This window comes from Sylvia atricapilla, chromosome 30, assembly GCF_009819655.1.
Source record: "Sylvia atricapilla isolate bSylAtr1 chromosome 30, bSylAtr1.pri, whole genome shotgun sequence".
NCBI lineage: Eukaryota > Metazoa > Chordata > Aves > Passeriformes > Sylviidae > Sylvia > Sylvia atricapilla.
Window position 1 is genome coordinate 1,563,936 of NC_089169.1, and position 17,183 is coordinate 1,581,118.

General features: G+C 53.6%; 1 protein-coding gene across 2 annotated transcripts; it reads left to right on the forward strand.

The window, feature by feature from the left end:
• Positions 1-2,024: 2,024 nt before the first annotated feature.
• Positions 2,025-15,088, forward strand: VPS45 (vacuolar protein sorting 45 homolog). Of its 2 annotated transcripts, XM_066337941.1 has the most exons (15): positions 2,025-2,162; positions 2,255-2,389; positions 2,690-2,750; positions 3,234-3,313; positions 3,903-3,971; positions 4,216-4,353; positions 4,708-4,818; positions 6,066-6,200; positions 6,481-6,594; positions 6,851-7,018; positions 9,437-9,595; positions 10,304-10,411; positions 10,681-10,802; positions 12,185-12,316; positions 14,627-15,088. In XM_066337941.1, the coding sequence occupies exons 1-15, from the start codon at positions 2,070-2,072 to the stop codon at positions 14,712-14,714; spliced, it is 1,713 nt and encodes a 570-aa protein (XP_066194038.1). In that variant the 5' UTR covers positions 2,025-2,069; the 3' UTR covers positions 14,715-15,088. The 2 variants fall into 2 exon arrangements, with proteins under 2 accessions (XP_066194038.1, XP_066194039.1); XM_066337942.1 differs by lacking the exon at positions 6,066-6,200.
• The last annotated feature ends 2,095 nt before the right edge of the window (positions 15,089-17,183 follow it).

Consider the following 17,183-nt stretch of genomic DNA (forward strand, 5'->3'; position numbering starts at 1 on the left):
CTCTCTCACTGCTAATAGAAAAAGCACAATTGCCTTGTAAAGCAATTACAAGGCGAGGTGAAGCCCCTTATGATTCCTTACCTCCAAAGCTGGAAACTCATCCAGGCCTTATTTTACTGCCAAGAGCCTCTTTTCATGGAGCATTTTTCCTGAGGAGATGCCTGGGACACAAGTTCTGTGTCAGATTGGAAGACTCCTGTTCCCAGGTCACCCAGGAGGTGCTGGGTGATGTCCCAGGAAGCACAGGCTGCCGTGGCCATTTCTCCTTGGAATCAGGAGTGGAGAATCCATTGCTTTTGAAATAATCGACACCAAATTCGATCCCTTAAAATAGCAGTGCCATAATCCCAGACAATCCTATTGCCTCAACTTAGGGACCAATGTCCGTCCTCGTGCTGGGCCAGTGGTGACAGGCCCAGGGCAGTTATTGGTGAGGTTAAATCAGGGTTATTACAGAAATTTTACTTGAATAAATTCTTAAGGAAGGTTCAAATTAAAAATTATTGCAAATGCAGAGGTTTTTTCCAGCCTAAATAATTCCATGATTCCATCCACTCCCAGGACATGAACTGTTCTCCTACCCCACCAATCAGCCTGTGGGGAATGAAAAGTGTAAAACTTCGGCAGAATAAAAGTTGTTTAAAATGTTTTACCTGCAAACCAGGGATAAACATCCCACCAAGAAGCCTCAGAGATTTGGTTTGTGATTCTCTTCATTAAAATGGCACAAGAAGGGGTTTGTCTTCCCTAAGGACAAGGAAAAAGATGGATTTAAAGAGGAGATTACACCCTGGGTTTGGTTACTTCACAGATAAAATTCCGTGTGTCCTTTGGCCAGGAGGACCCACACACTCCTTAAGGCATCAGTTTGGATATGAGAAACAAAAGCAGGCAAGAAATAAAAAAATGTTAAAAAGAAAATATTTGAGTTGTATTTTTCTAGGTAAATCCCCATTTAAACCACTCAGATCTTTAGGGTTTGTATGAAGATCCATACATGTGCAAAACTTCACAGCCTCCAGGAAAGAAGACCCAGAGTATTTGGAAGTGAAAAGTAAAATCTCGTCAGGAAATTGAAGGATTAAAGACGACAAAGGTGTCCGTCACTCTGAGAGGAACTGGGGAGCCGCTTAATTGGAAGTGAAAGGCAGGACATAATCATGAATTAATTGTTATCCCCCGCTATAAATAGGGCTTTGGCAGTGGGGGAGTGCCTGGCCTCGGGTCAGCTCTGTCCCGCCGGGAATAGCACCTAATCCCAGGGTGGTGCTCCCGGTGATTACCGAGGCCAGGCTGGTCCCGCAGCACCAGCATCTCCCACCCCCGAGTTTCCAGGAGCAGCTTTGCCTCTTGTTCAGCGAAACCCTGTCACGTCCTTTGTCCTTGGGGACCCCAGGGGACCCTCGGGTGTGCCGAGCCTTTCTGGGGGCTCGGGGTGGGTCTGGGAGGATGTGGGGATGTTTGGGGTGGTTTGGAGTGGGTTTGGGTAGGCTCGGAGGGAGTTTGTGTGTGTTTGGGGTGGGCTTTAGATGGGTTCGGATGGATTTGGTTTGTTTTAGGGTGGACTTAGCGCGGGTTGGGGTGAGGTTGTGTTGTTTTAAGGTAGGTTTGGGTGGGTTTAAGTGCGTCTGGGCTGAGTCTGGTTGGGTTCAGTGCTCCGTCCTCCCCAGCCATTTCCACTGCCGAGTCCCCTCGGGAGGGAAGGACGGGCCGAGGCTGCGGGCCGCCGGGGCTGCTCCCGCCGCCGGCCTACGGCTCCCGCCCGCCGGCCTACGGCTCCCGCCCGCCGGCCTACGGCTCCCGCCGCCGGACTACAGCTCCCAGCAGGCGCTGGGGCTCGCTCCCGCCGCCGGCCTACGGCTCCCAGCAGGCGCTGGGGCTCGCTCCCGCCGCCGGCCTACGGCTCCCAGCAGGCGCTGGGGCTCGCTCCCGCCGCCGGACTACAGCTCCCAGCAGGCACTGGGGCTCGCTCCCGCCGCCGGACTACAGCTCCCAGCAGGCACTGGGGCCGGGCGGGGCGGGGCCGGAGCGGGTCACAGACACCCCGGTAGAGGAGCATCGCCGCCAAGATGAACGCGGTGCTCGCGGTCCGGCAGTACGTGTCCAAGATGATTGAGGACAGCGGCCCCGGCATGAAGGTGTTGCTGATGGACCGGGAGACGGTGAGCGGCGGGGTCGGAAGCGCGGAGGGGCGCGGGGCCGGGAGCCGGGCCCAGGGCCGCCGTGACGGGCGCTGCCCCCCTGCCGCCCTCAGACCGGTGCCGTGAGTGTGGTGTACACCCAGTCCGAGATCCTGCAGCGCGAGGTTTATCTCTTCGAGCGCCTCGACTCTCCCAACAGGGAGCCCATGAAACACCTCAAGGCCATCTGCTTCCTGCGGCCCACCAAGGTACAGACCAGACCGGGAGGAAACGATCCTGCACCTCGGATCGTGCAGGGGAGGTTTAGGTTGGATATTCAGGAAAATTCCTTCATGGAAAGAGTTGTACAGCCCTGGCACAAGTGGAGCCACTTTCCCTGGAATTGTTCAAATCCGTGTGGATGTGGCAGTCGGGGATGGGGTTGGTGGTGGCCTTGGCAGTGCTGGGGGGATGGCTGGACACCAAGATCTCAGAGGCTTTTCCAATCCTAACGATTCCACTATTCCATATTCCTTAACTCTGCCCTCCCTCGTGCTCTTTCCATACAGGAGAACGTGGAGCTCCTGGTGCAGGAGCTGCGAAGGCCCAAGTACAGCGTGTACTTCATCTGTGAGTATGAAGAATCCAGGGGTCCTGGAGGTCCATAAATCTGGAACAGGTTCTGCATCCCAGTGTGGATGGGACATGCTCCACACCTTACTGCAGGTCACATGACACCTTCCTGTGCTGGGTGTATCAGGCAGTGAATTCCTGTGTGTCCTGCTCATGACATGGAATGCCTCATGAATTTGGGAATGAATGAAGAATGGTTTGGGGTTGAAGTCCAGTCCTCCAGCCCAGGAATTAGTCAGTAGGATCCCAGGAGCTGGGTGAAGTGGCCTCTAGATGTCATTGTGGCTCTGCAGGACACAGCAGGACCAGGCGCTGGGGAGAGTTCAGAGCATCCCTGGGAGGTGGCTCAGAATTCCAGCACCCACAGCTGCAGCGTTAGAGGGTCTCTGTGGGATCTACTCCTGCTCTGGAGGGGATCAGAGTAGGCTGTCCCACAGGGTCTGCGTGGAGCCCCACTGTCCCTTCCCTGTTTCCTCCCAGATTTCAGCAACGTCATCAGCAAGAGTGATGTGAAGGCCTTGGCTGAGGCTGATGAGCAGGAGGTCGTGGCTGAAGTCCAGGTGAAGTTTGGATGTTTTGGGTAGATCTAAACCCAAAAGCAAAGGGAAAGTCCAGGCTTCCAGATACTGGGAGCAGGAGGGCTGTTGTTCCCAACTGGCACGTGACAGGCCTGGGTAGGATGAGGGAAGGACACAAATGTGGGATGAAGAGGTAAAAAACAAAAGGTCCCATCTCTCTGTGCCCTGTACTCTCACAGCTGCTGCTCTTCTTGTATCTCACAAGGTGCTGCCAAGTTCAAATCCATGTGGACGTGGCACTTGGGAACATGGATTAGTGGTGGCCTTGGCAATGCTGGAGGGGTGGTTGGACTCAATGGTCTTAAAGGGCTTTTCCAAAGTCAGTAATTCCAGTATTCCATGTTTGTGGTGCTGATGAAGAGCTGGGCACTGGAGCAATGCACAGTACAAATGGGAGCGGAGTTGTCAGCGAGGTTGTGGGGCTTGGAGGGGTTTGGGGTGGAGGAAGGAAGGAAGGATGGTCTGAGCCAGTGTGTTCAGGTGGTGGTTGGGGCTGGGTGGCCAGCGCTGGCACATGGCTCTTGCTGGGGTCAGGGTTAGAGACACGGGACTGTCCTGCTCTCCTCCTCAGGAGTTCTACGGCGACTACATTGCAGTGAACCCACACGTCTTCTCCCTCAACCTCCTGGGCTGCTGTCGGGTAGGAATATGGCGAGTTGTCCTCACACTGGGCAATGCTTAGCCCTCGTGAAGTGGGGTGATGGGGGGCTGCCGGAGGGGCCACACGAGGGGAATGGGTCTTGGCGAGCAGAGAAACACTGGGGAGTTCGGGTTCAGCCCCAGGGCACCTGCTGCTCCAGTGCAGCTGTGCTTTCCTGTGAAACTTCAGGACTTTGAAACTAAGATGTGGGAAAGTTTGGGACCAGTGCAGCCTTTCCTTCCAGGGTCGCAGCTGGGACCCTGCTCAGCTCACCAGGACAACCCAGGGGCTCACTGCTCTGCTCCTGTCCCTGAAGAAGTGCCCCATGATCCGGTACCAGCTCTCTTCGGAGCCAGCAAAGCGCTTGGCCGAGTGTGTGAAGGTGAGAGGAACCCACAGCACATCCCCTTGGGATAAGTTCAGTCTTGGTTAGTTTTTTACATGTGGATCCACTGAAGGGAAACACCTGTTTTCAGTCGATTCCTGTAAATTCCATCATTTACTTTGGGGCCCAGCACCGGACAGGTCCTGTCCCACTCTGCTCCCAGAGCAGCAGCTGGGGTACAGCATTCCTGGTAGCCGTGTCCCAGTTCCCTGGGGCCTTCAGCTCTTCCCTGGCAGTGCAGACAAACCACCACAGTTGGGGTTTCACCCTCCCTCCCCTCTGTGCATAAATCTACACTTAGAGGGAGCCTTTTCCAGGTGTTCAAGCAGGACTTTTCCCATTTCTCCACAGCAAGTGATCACGAAGGAGTACGAGCTGTTTGATTTCCGGCGCACCGAGGTCCCTCCCCTGCTCCTCATCCTGGACCGGTCGGACGATGCCATCACCCCCCTCCTGAACCAGGTGAGTCACACCCAGGTGTGCCAGGTCCTGCAGCAGCTGGACTGGCAGGTCGTGGGTTGGATGTAGGAGAGAAAAGTGTTGCTTCCCACCCCCAATCCCAGCAAAATACCTCTTTTATCCCCTGGCTAGGTTTTCCAGACCTGAGTGGGGGTTGTTTGTGCTGGCTTCAGTGGCAGATGGACCCAGCACCCTGGAAAACAGGGCCACTGGCACTTCCGTGTGGCTTCTGGAGCCCCAGTGTTTGCAGAGCCTTTCCCAGGGGTTGTTTGTTGGGCTGTGGGCAGCACATGGCTGTTGAGTGACCTTGCCCTGCTGAGTCTCCACCTGTTGTTGATGGCTGCTGGATTTGCTGAGAGCTGTTGGATTTATTTGTTCCATGCTGTGCTGCAGATCCTGGCAGGATCTGTTGGTCTCCCTTCATTTCTGTGGGGTTCCTTGGAATCTGGGGATCAGGAGCTGCACCTGGGTGGGATCAGCAGCCCCAGATCTGCTGTTACACCAGTTCTGCAGGATCTGGAGGTGACATCTGTGTCACAGAGGGGTGTGGCTGTCACAGCCCAGCTCACACCTGGTTTATGGTGTTTAGCACTGTGCTCAGCATTGGGCATTATCTTGCTGTTTCAGGATTTCCTATCCCAAAGAGATTCCCAGGGATGTAAATGGAGTGTTAGGCATGGCAAGGCTCTGATCAGCTGTCACTGTTCTCTCTGGGTTATTATTAGACTTCTCAGGATAAAAATAGAAACTCCTGACATGCAGAAAGGCTCCTGCCAGTGGAGCATGTAGGGAATTCTGCAGTGGAACTGTGGGACCTCTCCCTGCCTGGGCAGAAAGTTGGGGATTTTGGTGGCAAACAAAGGTGTTGGAACAGGAATGTTAACCCCCATCCCTCTCCAGTCTCTTTTGAGGTTACCTGCAGGAATTCCTGATCTGGTGGGAGGTGTTCCTGCCATGAAAAGAATGAGTTTAATGTCCTTTTCAACCCAAACTATTCCATGATACTGTGATTCTGGAATGGCCCTGGAGGGGGGTGATTTCCCTCTGCACTGTCTCCCCAACTGATTATTTATCAATGATGTTTATTTTCATTGGAATGTCCTGGCTGGTTTGAGGGACACACACCCAGACTCTGCTGTGTGTCCTGAGGTAGCAGGAGCAGCTCTGGCTGGGTTCAGCTGAAGTCCATTGATTTCCCAGTGCTGTGTCTCAACAAGGTCATGCCTTTGCCTTCCTCTGTCCCCTGGCAGTGGACGTACCAGGCCATGGTCCACGAGCTGCTGGGGATCAACAACAACCGCATCGACCTGTCCCGGGTGCCAGGGATCAGCAAGGACCTGCGGGAGGTGGTCCTGTCAGCTGAGAATGACGAGTTCTATGCCAACGTAGGTGTCCCAGGGGGGCTTCACCAGCGCCCAAATCTGGGGGTTTGCCACGGGAAAGGAGCTTCCTGATGACTTTGAGGCTCAGGGTGGGGATGTGCCAGTCAGTGTGCAGCACCAGTGACATTTGATGTGACATAATGTGCCCTACTTGTATTTTGATTTCATACCCTGCTGCAGATTTTGGGGGATGGAGCCACCTTCTCGCAACTGCTCAAGGCTCTTCCTTTGTCAAGACTCTCTCAAGTGAGTTTCCCTCTGCTTCCCGTTTTCTTCCACACAGAACATGTACCTGAACTTTGCTGAGATTGGCACCAACATCAAGAACCTGATGGAAGATTTCCAGAGGAGGAAGCCAAAGGAGCAGCAGAAGCTGGAGTCCATCGCGGATATGAAGGTACAGACAAAGTCCATCCCAGCTGTGTCCCATCTTTTAATGTTTGGAGTAAATAAAAAGTACATCCCACCCAAAAATCTCCTGGTAGTGAGAGGAGAGAAATTCTGTGGGCTGTTGGGATCAAGGTATCTGATCCTCTGCACACCTGCACAGGGCTTGGATTGCTGGGAGTTTTTACATTTTATGGCTGGCTGCACCCATCTTCTATCTCCTGCTTTTCCCTGGAAGCACCTACTGCCTCAGTTTCCCATCACAGGCCTTTGTGGAGAACTACCCTCAGTTCAAGAAGATGTCAGGCACAGTGTCCAAGCACGTGACAGTGGTGGGGGAGCTGTCCCGGCTTGTGGCAGAGCGGAACCTGCTGGAGGTGTCAGAGGTGGAGCAGGAGCTGGCCTGCCAGAATGACCATTCCAGTGCCCTCCAGGTACTCATCCTGGCTTTGGATTGGGGGGGTTCATCCCATCACTCCCTTGGGAGTGGGGATTTGATGCTGGGAGCTCTGTGTGTGGATATCCTGTAGGGAGGGACTCTGGGTGTGGAATTGCTCCTCAGTGCTCAGCTCAGATAGGAATGAGTCATCGTTAATAACTGGCTTGAGAAGTATCTTTGCAAATCCTGTCCTTACGTCCCACAATCCAACATTCTTTCATTATATTCAGCCGGTTGGCTTCTGGCAGGCACCAGGATAAAACAACCTCAAGATGCCATGCAGGAGCTGATGTATTTGTTAAGCAGGAGAAGAGCTGATATCCATGGAATTGTCTTTACCTATTTTTTTTTAATGGAAATGGACAGTACAAATGTGCACAGAAACCATCTTAAATCCAAGATTTATTTGGCAGAGAGGCCTGGAAAAGATGGAGAGAGGCTCTGTGATAGCTGAACGTGGCCCCTGGTGCCATTACTGGAGCAGGGTCTGGCAGAGTCAGTGGTGATGGATTCAGGTTGAAGTTCAACAGCAGCTTTGGGATGGAGCTGGCTCAGAGCAGGATTGGAGCAGCCACTCACTTCTGAGAAATGATTCCTTGATTTTCAGTAGCAGAGGGGGATTCCAAACATTTAACAAACCCTTTCATGGCACTGGGGAAGCAGAGGGACTGGGAAATGAGGAAAAGCATCTCCAGCAAGTTTGAGATCAGTTTCTTCCCCACCTCTGTGAGTCTGAACTTCAGGTAGGGCCCAAGGGGACAACACTGGACTGTCCCCAGAGATAGAATGTGCTCCCATGTCCGAGGCTGATGCTTCCCTATGGACCAGTGAGTGTAGGGATGGGATTCCATAGCTGGTGTCTGGCAGGATTTACATGGCTGAATATAGAACTGGGAATGCAGCCAGAAATGTGTTTGCTAGTAGCAGCCTCTGAGGTTCTCATGCTGTATCACTGTCTCCAGTTCAGGTTGTTGCAGTTTAAAAGTCAAATATTCCCAGTCTGCTCCCTCCCTGCACCATAAGCCATGATTTTTCATGGAATATACATAGCACAGAGCTAATGCCAGGTGGATCCTGGTGTTCCTCGGGTCACCTTGGTCCTGCTCTACACAGTGTTTCTGCAGTTTTAGAGCAGAAATGCTGCCTCAGTTTCCTTCCAGCCCTGTGGCTGAAGAGCCCTGTTGTATTTCCAGCAACTGAGGCACTGGAAGATATGCAACAGCTTGGAAGTAAATGGAAACTCCTGTAAGTGGGATCTTTGTCCCTGCAGCCACTCTGCCCTAGGCTGTCCCTGCTGCAGCTCCCAATGGCAGCGAGAGGGGCAAGGCCACAGGACAAGAAGCAGCAGCCAAAGCCCAGAATAAGGGTGGAATTGTTCTCCTCTGATGTCACTTCAGGGATTGTTGGATCTCTGGTGGCCTTGGGCCCCACAGTTCAGGACATTTGGGTTCTTCCTCCCCTGGGCTCTCATTAACCCTGACACAGAGCATGAGCCCTGGGAGCTGAATGGAGGGTTGGAATCCCGGCTCCTCCCATGGACAATGGCTGTTCTGTTCTCTGCCTCTCGCTGGTCCTGGCACTGCCAGCACAGGAACCTCCCTGGGGCTCCGGCCCTCCCCTTACAGGTGAATTCCTGACCTTGAATGGTGAAATTTCTCTTGATCCTACTCACAGCCAGGATTTTATGCCCTGTTTTTGTCAGCATTAGTCAAATTGATGCCAACAAACATCTGGGCCAGGGTGGTGAATCCAGCAGCAGATCAGGAGTGATAACAGATCCCTGCTCTTCCCTGTAGCTGGGATCTCTCTTTCCATGCTTTAACTCCTTCCCTCCTTTGCTTCCAAATGTGCTGTTTGTTCCTGCACATCTCACATCCTCAGAAGGTTTGCTGAGACTTGGATGCCTCTGCCTTGCACCTTCCAAAAAGGAAATAGAGTTGGAGGGATTGCCTGAGGGGTTTTTCGGAGCCAATAAAAACCAACCTGTGGGGTGGCTCTGCTCAAGCTGTAGAGACCCAGGCAGAGCTTGGAGGTGTCTCAAAGTGCCCATGCACAACTTCCCCCTTCTGCAGCACCACAAGGGGCTCAGGGCCCATCAGAGGTGGGTTGTGAATTCCGAGCTCAATGGAAAGACCCAAACCCAACCTGTACTCCATCAAATCCACCTGTGGAACAGCTGAGGAGCCGGGCTATGGGGTTTGTGCCACAGCTGCATTCTCTTGCATTGCTCCTGTGGCACTGTTGTTGCTGGGCAGCGACACCAGTGAAACCAGTCTGATAAGTGACAGTGATGAGTGACTGATAAATGACGATAAGACAGTGACACCTATGCAGGCAGTCTGCCTCTGTGTCCCTGAGGCTGTGGGCCCCGGAGTGGCCCTGCACGGTCCCTGAGGCGCCGTGTGTCCCGCAGAGCGTGCGGCGGCTGCTGCAGAGCCCGCGGGTGTCGGAGCTGGACGCCGCACGGTTGGTGATGCTCTACGCGCTGCGCTACGAACGCCACGGCAGCAGCGGCCTCCCGGCGCTGCTGGAGGAGCTGCGGGGCCGCGGCGGCACCGACAGGTACCGCAAGGTAACCCCGGGGTGGGGCGGGGCAGGGGCAGCACTCGTGTCCCACGGAATGAGGGCATCGCTGCTCTTTGGGGTGAAACCTGCCTGCTCTTGGGCTGCATTGTTGCACAGAGCTCTTGAGCTCGGCTGGGACCTGTGGGTGTGGCTTTAAAAAGTGTTTTAAGTAACTGACTCGATTTCCATATCATAAATCAGTGATGTTGGGGGTTGGACTACAGAGGTCCCTTCTACTCCTGTCTCGTCTGTGATGCTGTGATATTATGAAGGATGTAAAAACGAAGGAACCTACTGGGAGGGAAGTGTGGCATGTACATGGGATGTGCTTCCTCTCTTCTTTTCCTCCCTCACTTTTCCCAGCTTCTGCAGCACAGGCAGTGGCTGCAGCGAAGGGCTGGGGATGGAGAGGAGCTGGCAGGGAGGGAACAGGCGGCAGTGCCAGAAGCAGCTGGGGAGGAGGTGGAGGAGCGGGATGATGTCACCTCGTGTGGAGGAGCTGATGTCGCTGCTGCAGGCGATGAAGATGAACCCTCTCCTCAAGCAAGAGGGTTGGGGTGGGCTAGGGGACGTGGGGGTGCTGCTGCTCTGCCCCCTCAGCTCCATGTGCAGTTCCACTGGGATCACCTCCATGATCACCACTGTGCAGTGACTCCTCCCCACAGCCTGGAAGGAGCTCCCAGGCTGACAGGGCTCCTGCCCTCTCCCTGCACAGCTGGTGTCTGCCGTGGTGGAGTATGGAGGGAAGCGGGCCCGAGGCAGTGACCTGTTCAGCCCCAAGGATGCTGTGGCCATCACCAAGCAGTTCCTCAAAGGCCTGAAGGTACCGAGCTGCCTTGGGGAAATGGGGACAGGCTCAACCAAAACTGAAGCCTGGAGGAGGAGGGCTGGCAAGAGTGCTGTGGGCTGCTGCCTCAGGACTGGGGTTTCGCAGAGAGGGCAGTGGCTTCAGGGCCTGATTCCACTGAGAACAATGGGAATGAGCTGCTGGAGAGCTTCTCAATCCCAAATTCAGGGATAGTACCTGCTGTGCCTCTGCTGATCCTCCTTCCTTGCTGGGCCACTTCCTAAAGAGCTTCTCTCTGGCTGCAGGGTATCGAGAATGTGTACACCCAGCACCAGCCCCTGCTGCAGGAAACCCTGGACCAGCTCATCAAGGGAAAGCTGAAGGACAGCCAGTATCCCTACCTGGGCCCCAACACACTCCGGGACAGGTACATGGGGCCTTTGGGGCAGAGCCTGCACTGGGACACACTGGCTGCCCCTGGTGTCCCTGGTGCCATCCCCACAGTGAGGGTGGACTGATGACAAACAGAACTGGGGCTTGGCACAGAAATCTCATGGATGTGGAGGTCCTGTATCGCCAAGAATGTTCCCTGGAGCAGGCTTCTAGGACCGGGATATGTCTCATCCTGGCTTGCCTTGCTGGCTCAGATGTGCCATTCCCATTGGGAGGCTCAGGTGAAGGATGAAGCCCTCACTTATCAGAGCAAGCTCTGTGATGGCTGTGCCATCTGGTGTTTGGGGACTGCCCAAAATAGTCCAACTGCAGCTCCCTTGCCTGAGCCAGTACTATTCCCAATGGAAATGGGATCCTGCTGGAGAGGGTCATGCAGACCTAACCCAGACTCTGAAGAGACACAGGCTTCAGGTGGTTAGTAGTGACACAGATCACGTTGGGAAAGGACTGCACTACCTTTTCCATGAGTTTTCCCTGCTTTCCCACATCCCCTTGGACAGGGAGGAAGTGGTGTAGGGATCCATGGAAATCTAGTGGCCAACATGCTCCCTCTGTGCCCATGTCCCAGCCAGGCAGGAGCAGCTTTTCTCCAGGTCTTGTTGTCCATGCAGTGGTCCAAGAAAGAAATCCCTGGTGTTGGTCCTTCCAGGGGACTGGGAGGATGGTTATGGGAGAGGGAAGGAGCAGCTCGCTTGAAAGCAGGATGTGCACAGCACACCTGAGTTTGTGTTGGGATGGAGAAAGGCGCTTCCCTCCTTTCCCCCCTTCCTCCTGCTTGGCTTCTCTCTACCATCCCACATTTCCCTGCTGGCTGGGAAATGTCCCGTCAGGTGAACTGAGGCACAAATCCTGGCAGTTCCTGATCAGTCACAAGCATGAGCTGCCCTGAGCCTGGGGGCCCCAAGGCAGAGCCGTGTCCTTGCCTGACTCCAGAATCGATCCTGATTTCCCAGCCCCGGCAGATCATGCATTAAACATGGGCGTGTGGATCCACAGGGATTGGGATGGTGCTGCTGGCGGCTGCTCAGGGCTGTGGGTGAAAGTTCAGGAGAGGAGAGGTTTTGGGGCATTCAGTGGGCAGTTTTCAACTCTGAGCCTGGCATTTCACAGGGATGAGGGAGGGTCTGGAGGAGGTGCCCTCTGGATCATGGATCACTGCCTCCAAGGTGTAGGATTTATCCTTGGCTTTGTCTGAATCCAACTCAATATTTGAGGCTGCTCCATCCCAGTGTCCAAGGCCAGGTTGGACAGGGCTTGGACCCACCTGGTCTGGTGGAAGGTATTCCTGCTGTGAACAAGATGAGCTTTTATGTCTCTTCAACCCAAACCATTCCACGATTTGTGCCTTTATCTCAGGCCTCAGGACATTATCGTATTCCTCATCGGAGGGGCCACCTACGAGGAGGCTCTGGCCGTGTTCAACCTGAACCGCTCCAACCCCGGTGTCCGCATCGTCCTGGGTGGGACCACCATCCACAACACCAGGAGGTAAAGCCCACCTCCCTGCAGATCCTGCCTGTAAAACTGCTGGCACAGCAGGAATTTGGGATGCCTGAGGGATCCCCACATGGAAATGGGTGTCAGTGCTCCAGACCCAGCTCTGCTCATGGTGGCTCAGGGACAGATCCCTGAGCTGGAGATTTAACTTGCATTTCCATGAGTTTAAGGGCAGGCTGGTAGAGTTTTTCTAGTTCATAACACTGGGAAGCCAGAACAGCACATGAGAATTCAGCACTGAATGAAGCTGCAGTTGCTTTGCTGAAGGTGGGCAAAGATTCCTGTCAGTATGGAATTCCCAGTGGGAAATGTCTGGTTTATAAATACAAATAACATATCCTGAACCCAAATTACTCACTTTGGGCACAGGAAAGAATTGAGGCCACAGTGGAAACTGCTTCCCATTGGCACAGCTTGCTGCTGACCAGGCAGGAGAGCAGGAATTCTCCCCAGATTCCCAGTGCGCAGTGTGGGATGGTGAGAAAATCCTGAGCTGCTGCTGAAGCTCAGGGTCTGCAGCTCCATCATTGGCTCCACTTGGATTGGTGCTGCTAGGTGCCACCCGGGCTGGTTTGGGCTCTGCTGCTGTGCAGTCCCTGAATTATTCACAGAAAAACTGGGATTCTGTATCCAAATTTGCATTTCAAAGAATGAAGTGGAAAAAAAAAAAAAAAAAGAAAATGCTGGTGCTTTGGAAGGAGGCTGGATGTGGCCATGTCCTGCCTGGAAGGGGACAGCAAAGGGCCTGTTCTGAAACAGCCTTGTCCCGAATGATCCATTTTCCCTTGCATAAGGTCTCCTGAGAATGGAAGGACAATAAAACTGTCTCCTATCCACAGTTCCAGCACAGTACCTAGGATCAGGGATATCTCAGCACATCCATGAGGTGTCTGATACGAGGAAAGCCAGGTTTTAGTGTGTCCCAACCCCTCACATAATCCATGGCCTTGCTGATTCCTGCAGGATTAGGGCAGATATGTCACCAGAAACAAGGGGATTTGGGTGTTAATGCGCCGAGCAGCCATGTAAGCACCTAATCCTGGTTCCATTGTTCTTACTCCCTGCTGGAACTGGGACCAACATCTGTGGCCCAGAGGGGTGGCCCAAATGATGGAGAATCTGCTCTGCTCCTAGGGACTCCAGTGCAATTTTTCAGGGTTTGAAGAAGAAAGGGTTACAAAGGATCAATAAGCAGATAAAAAGGGCTGCCAGGAACATCTGGTGCTGGGGCTGACTCATCCTGGGCAGGTTGAGCACAAACCTCCTGAGACTAATCCCAGGATGTGGGGCCTGACCCAGTTACCCAGTTACGGCTGCAGTGGAGGCACTGGATCCTCCTGGGGACCCTCTTCACTGCACAGGATTCTCCTGAGAGTTTCATCTCCAGGCCCTGGCTGGGTGGAACAGCTGTGAAGGTACCTGCAGATGCCTGTGCTGGGTCCTGAGCTGTTCCTGCAAGATCTGCAGGGTCCTTGGAACAGCATCCTCACCAGGGGGGATATATGTTGTGGTGCAGCTCATCCCTGGAGGGCAGGTGGGAGTTTGGCTCTTGCCTCCAGTCACTCCAGACTGGGAATATGCTCGTGCCAAGGGACCCTAAGTTGTCACTGGTCACGGGCACAACCTGCTCCAGACAGCACAGAACCTAAAAACACCAGTCATTCCCTGCCAGAGCTCAGTTCTGCCTGGTTCTAGTGCCTAAAAATAACCTGGAGGAGACAGCAATGAGGCTGGAACACAAAGCCAGGTGCCACAGCCTGTCAGAGCTGGTGCCACCATGGGCAGTGCCCTGACTGTGCCCCCTCCCAGCTGTGTCCAGTGAGACTCAGAGCTGGGTGTTGCTGCAGGGTTTTGCAGGGGATTTTAGGGTTTTATTATTTTTCAAAACCCTCAAGATTCACAGCCTGGGCAGGAAGAACTGCTCCAGCCCCAGTTTAGGGGAATCCCATTTCTGTAGCATTTGTGGCATGTCTTGATTTGTATTTCTTTATCTTTTTGGGTGCTTTTTAAAGCATTGCTGTTGAGATCACCTGATCAGCACATTGAGGGATGAGTCAGCCTGGGAATGGCTGTGGTGTCTCATTGCCAGAGGAACCATCCTCTGGCAGCATCCTTCCGGCTGGGAGCATTCCTGGCTTTGGGAGCTGCTCCCAGCCCTGGGTGTGTGATGCCAGCGGGCTGGAGGCGTGTGCTGGGGACAAGTCACAGCCCCTCTGGCCTTGGACACCTCTCAGACAAGTATCAGGGTGCCATGAGCAGGTCTCTGGCCCTTGTTCCACTGACCTGAACCTTTCCTGGCAGCTTCCTGGAGGAGGTCACAGCTGCAGGATTCCGCGGTCGAAGCACCGACAGCTCCCAAGTCCCACCAAGATCCAGCAGCCGACGGTGAATCCTGAAGGAATGAGTCCTTTTTTGCATGTTCAGAGCTTTCCCAGACCAGAACAGAGCAGGATGTTCCTGCCCTGCAGCCGGAGCTTCCCCTTCACTACCAAGAATGGCAGTGAATGCCGGAGTTGGCACTAACCCAACAGCAAGGATGTGCCCTCACAACCAGCTCCAGAACTGAGGAGAGCCTGAGAAAGCCCTTGAATCCCTGCAGCTCCTGGCTCTTTACTGGGATACATTGGATGAGTCCGGTGAGGAGCCCAGTGATGCTGCCCCATGCTGGGGGAGCGGCTGTGGGGTGCAGCTGATGGGCACAGGAGCCCTTTGTTCTGTTGTCTGTATATGTTGAATCCTATTAAATCCCCCACTTGGGCCGAATCTGTCTGCTAGATGATTCCCACTTTCCCTTTCCCAATGCCACAAGGTGCAGTTATGGCCTGAGCCTCCACAAGAGCTTTTGCTCCCCTCCAGGACCACACCAAAGAACCTGCAAGTCCGTTTCTAGCTCTGCTCCCTGGCCTCTAATCAGCACTTGATTGGGAATTAACAAGCCAGATCAAATGAAATGAGCTCCTAAATCCCTGGGAATTATCTTGGCATCACAGCTAAGTCCCATTGATGTGGGAGACAGCAAAGCCCTGCAAGGAGGAGGGGACCTGGCCCTGGGGGTCCTGGGCAGCTCTTGGTGGAAAGGAGAGAACACAACCTATGCTGGGGGGGGTGCATTCTCTGCCCACAGCTAAGGGTAGAACTGGGTAGGCACCTGTACAGGGAGTTTTTGGTGAATTTTGGGTTCTTGGGACAGGCAGAGCCACAAGTGAATTCCCCCTTACAGGTGACTCAGGTCTCTGAGAGCCTGAGACCTCAACAGAGGGGAGCTGAGTCACAGCAGTCAGAGGATCCTGGGTCAGGGGATCCCTGCCCCATCCACTGCTCCAGCAGCCCCTTTCCCAGCTACCAGTGCTGTAATTATCATCAGAGGCACAGAAAAGCGTGTGTCCTAATTAAACTCTGCTTGCCTTCCAGGCAGCAGCTTCACACTTGATATCCAGAGGCAAAGTGCTGTGTGTGGGGTGTTAAAATACATAAATAAACCAAGAGTTTGCTGATCTGCTCTACAAGATGTGATTTGTTTATTGTGGATCAGCACAAGGAGCAGCTACAGCATCAGGGCCAGGGGTGGCAAAGGGGCCATGTGAACATAAGGAGAGACACAAGCACACCTTGGAGAGGCTTTTCATTCTGCCCACAGGGATGGGGATGGGGACAGGGATGGGGATGAGAAGCTGCACAGACCATGTCCTGCTGGTGAGCAGCCTCTAGGGTCGGCCTCATTGCTGGAAGTGCAGCTGCCTGTTTCTGGTACAGAAATGGGAGATGGGTTCCCTCTTATCTCCTTCCTTCCATGTAAATTGTTGATGTTTCCAGCTCTGAATCATTGGTCACATCCTTCACAGCATGACTCACTGTCGCACTGTCAGAACAGCCTGAGGGTTCCAACTGCAGCTGAATTCCTGCTCCCAGGAATGGGGAGGTGTGTGCAGGTGTGTTACCTGCTGTGGTTTCAGGGCAACTTCCCTGGCACCAGAGGACATTCGGGAAGAGTGTGGGCCCTGGATCCAAAGTACAGGACAGAGCTGTCCTACTGCCACCAGCACTGTGCCATCTGGCATTGGCCATCAGCCGGTGCTCTGCAGGCCCTGGCCACCAAAAACAGGATGTGAGGAAGGACAAGTCTGGTTGGTAGGCTAAATGTCATTAAATAAACTGTCAGGTTCTGTGGTGTCCTGGGGATATACTGGGGGGCTCTGGGCAGCCACTGTGGCTCATCTGTCCCTCTGTCATCAGCCCTACCTGGACCAAGCTTTGGCCACGTGGGGTAAAAGGGGGAACTGAGGCACAGAGATGGCAAATCCTGGTCCTGGGCCCCATGGAATTCAGGGTTGCACAGGCACAGGACAAAAAGGCGACCCTTGGATTTGGTGTAGAGAGTGACTTTTGTCTGTCCCAGGAATTCTCAGGTATCCAGTGTATCCACAGCTCATGGCAAAAATGTCAATGCTCAGAATGGGATACAAACACTCACAGAAGCTCTGGAAATACTCCATAATCCAAGTACATCCCTAGGACTCCATGTGCATTAATTCCAGAGTACTGGGGCAAAACTACAACTTGAAGTCAGGGGTGGGGAATGTTTTCCAGTGATGGGATGAACAGTAAAGCTGGGATGGGATGGACACTGTCATTGGAAAGCTGATCCACTGATGGATGATGGATCAGTCTATTTCTGCACAGAATAATTTTCTCCTTTCTCTGCTTTTCCCTCTACCTCACCCGTTTCTGATCAATGAATCCCATCCATGACCTCAGTCCCACACTCAGACTGTTCTGGACTTGCAAGACATGAAGGAGACAGACAAAATAAGCCAAAAAAGGGCTTTTTTTTTTTTTTTTTTTTGGAAGCTGAGTGTCT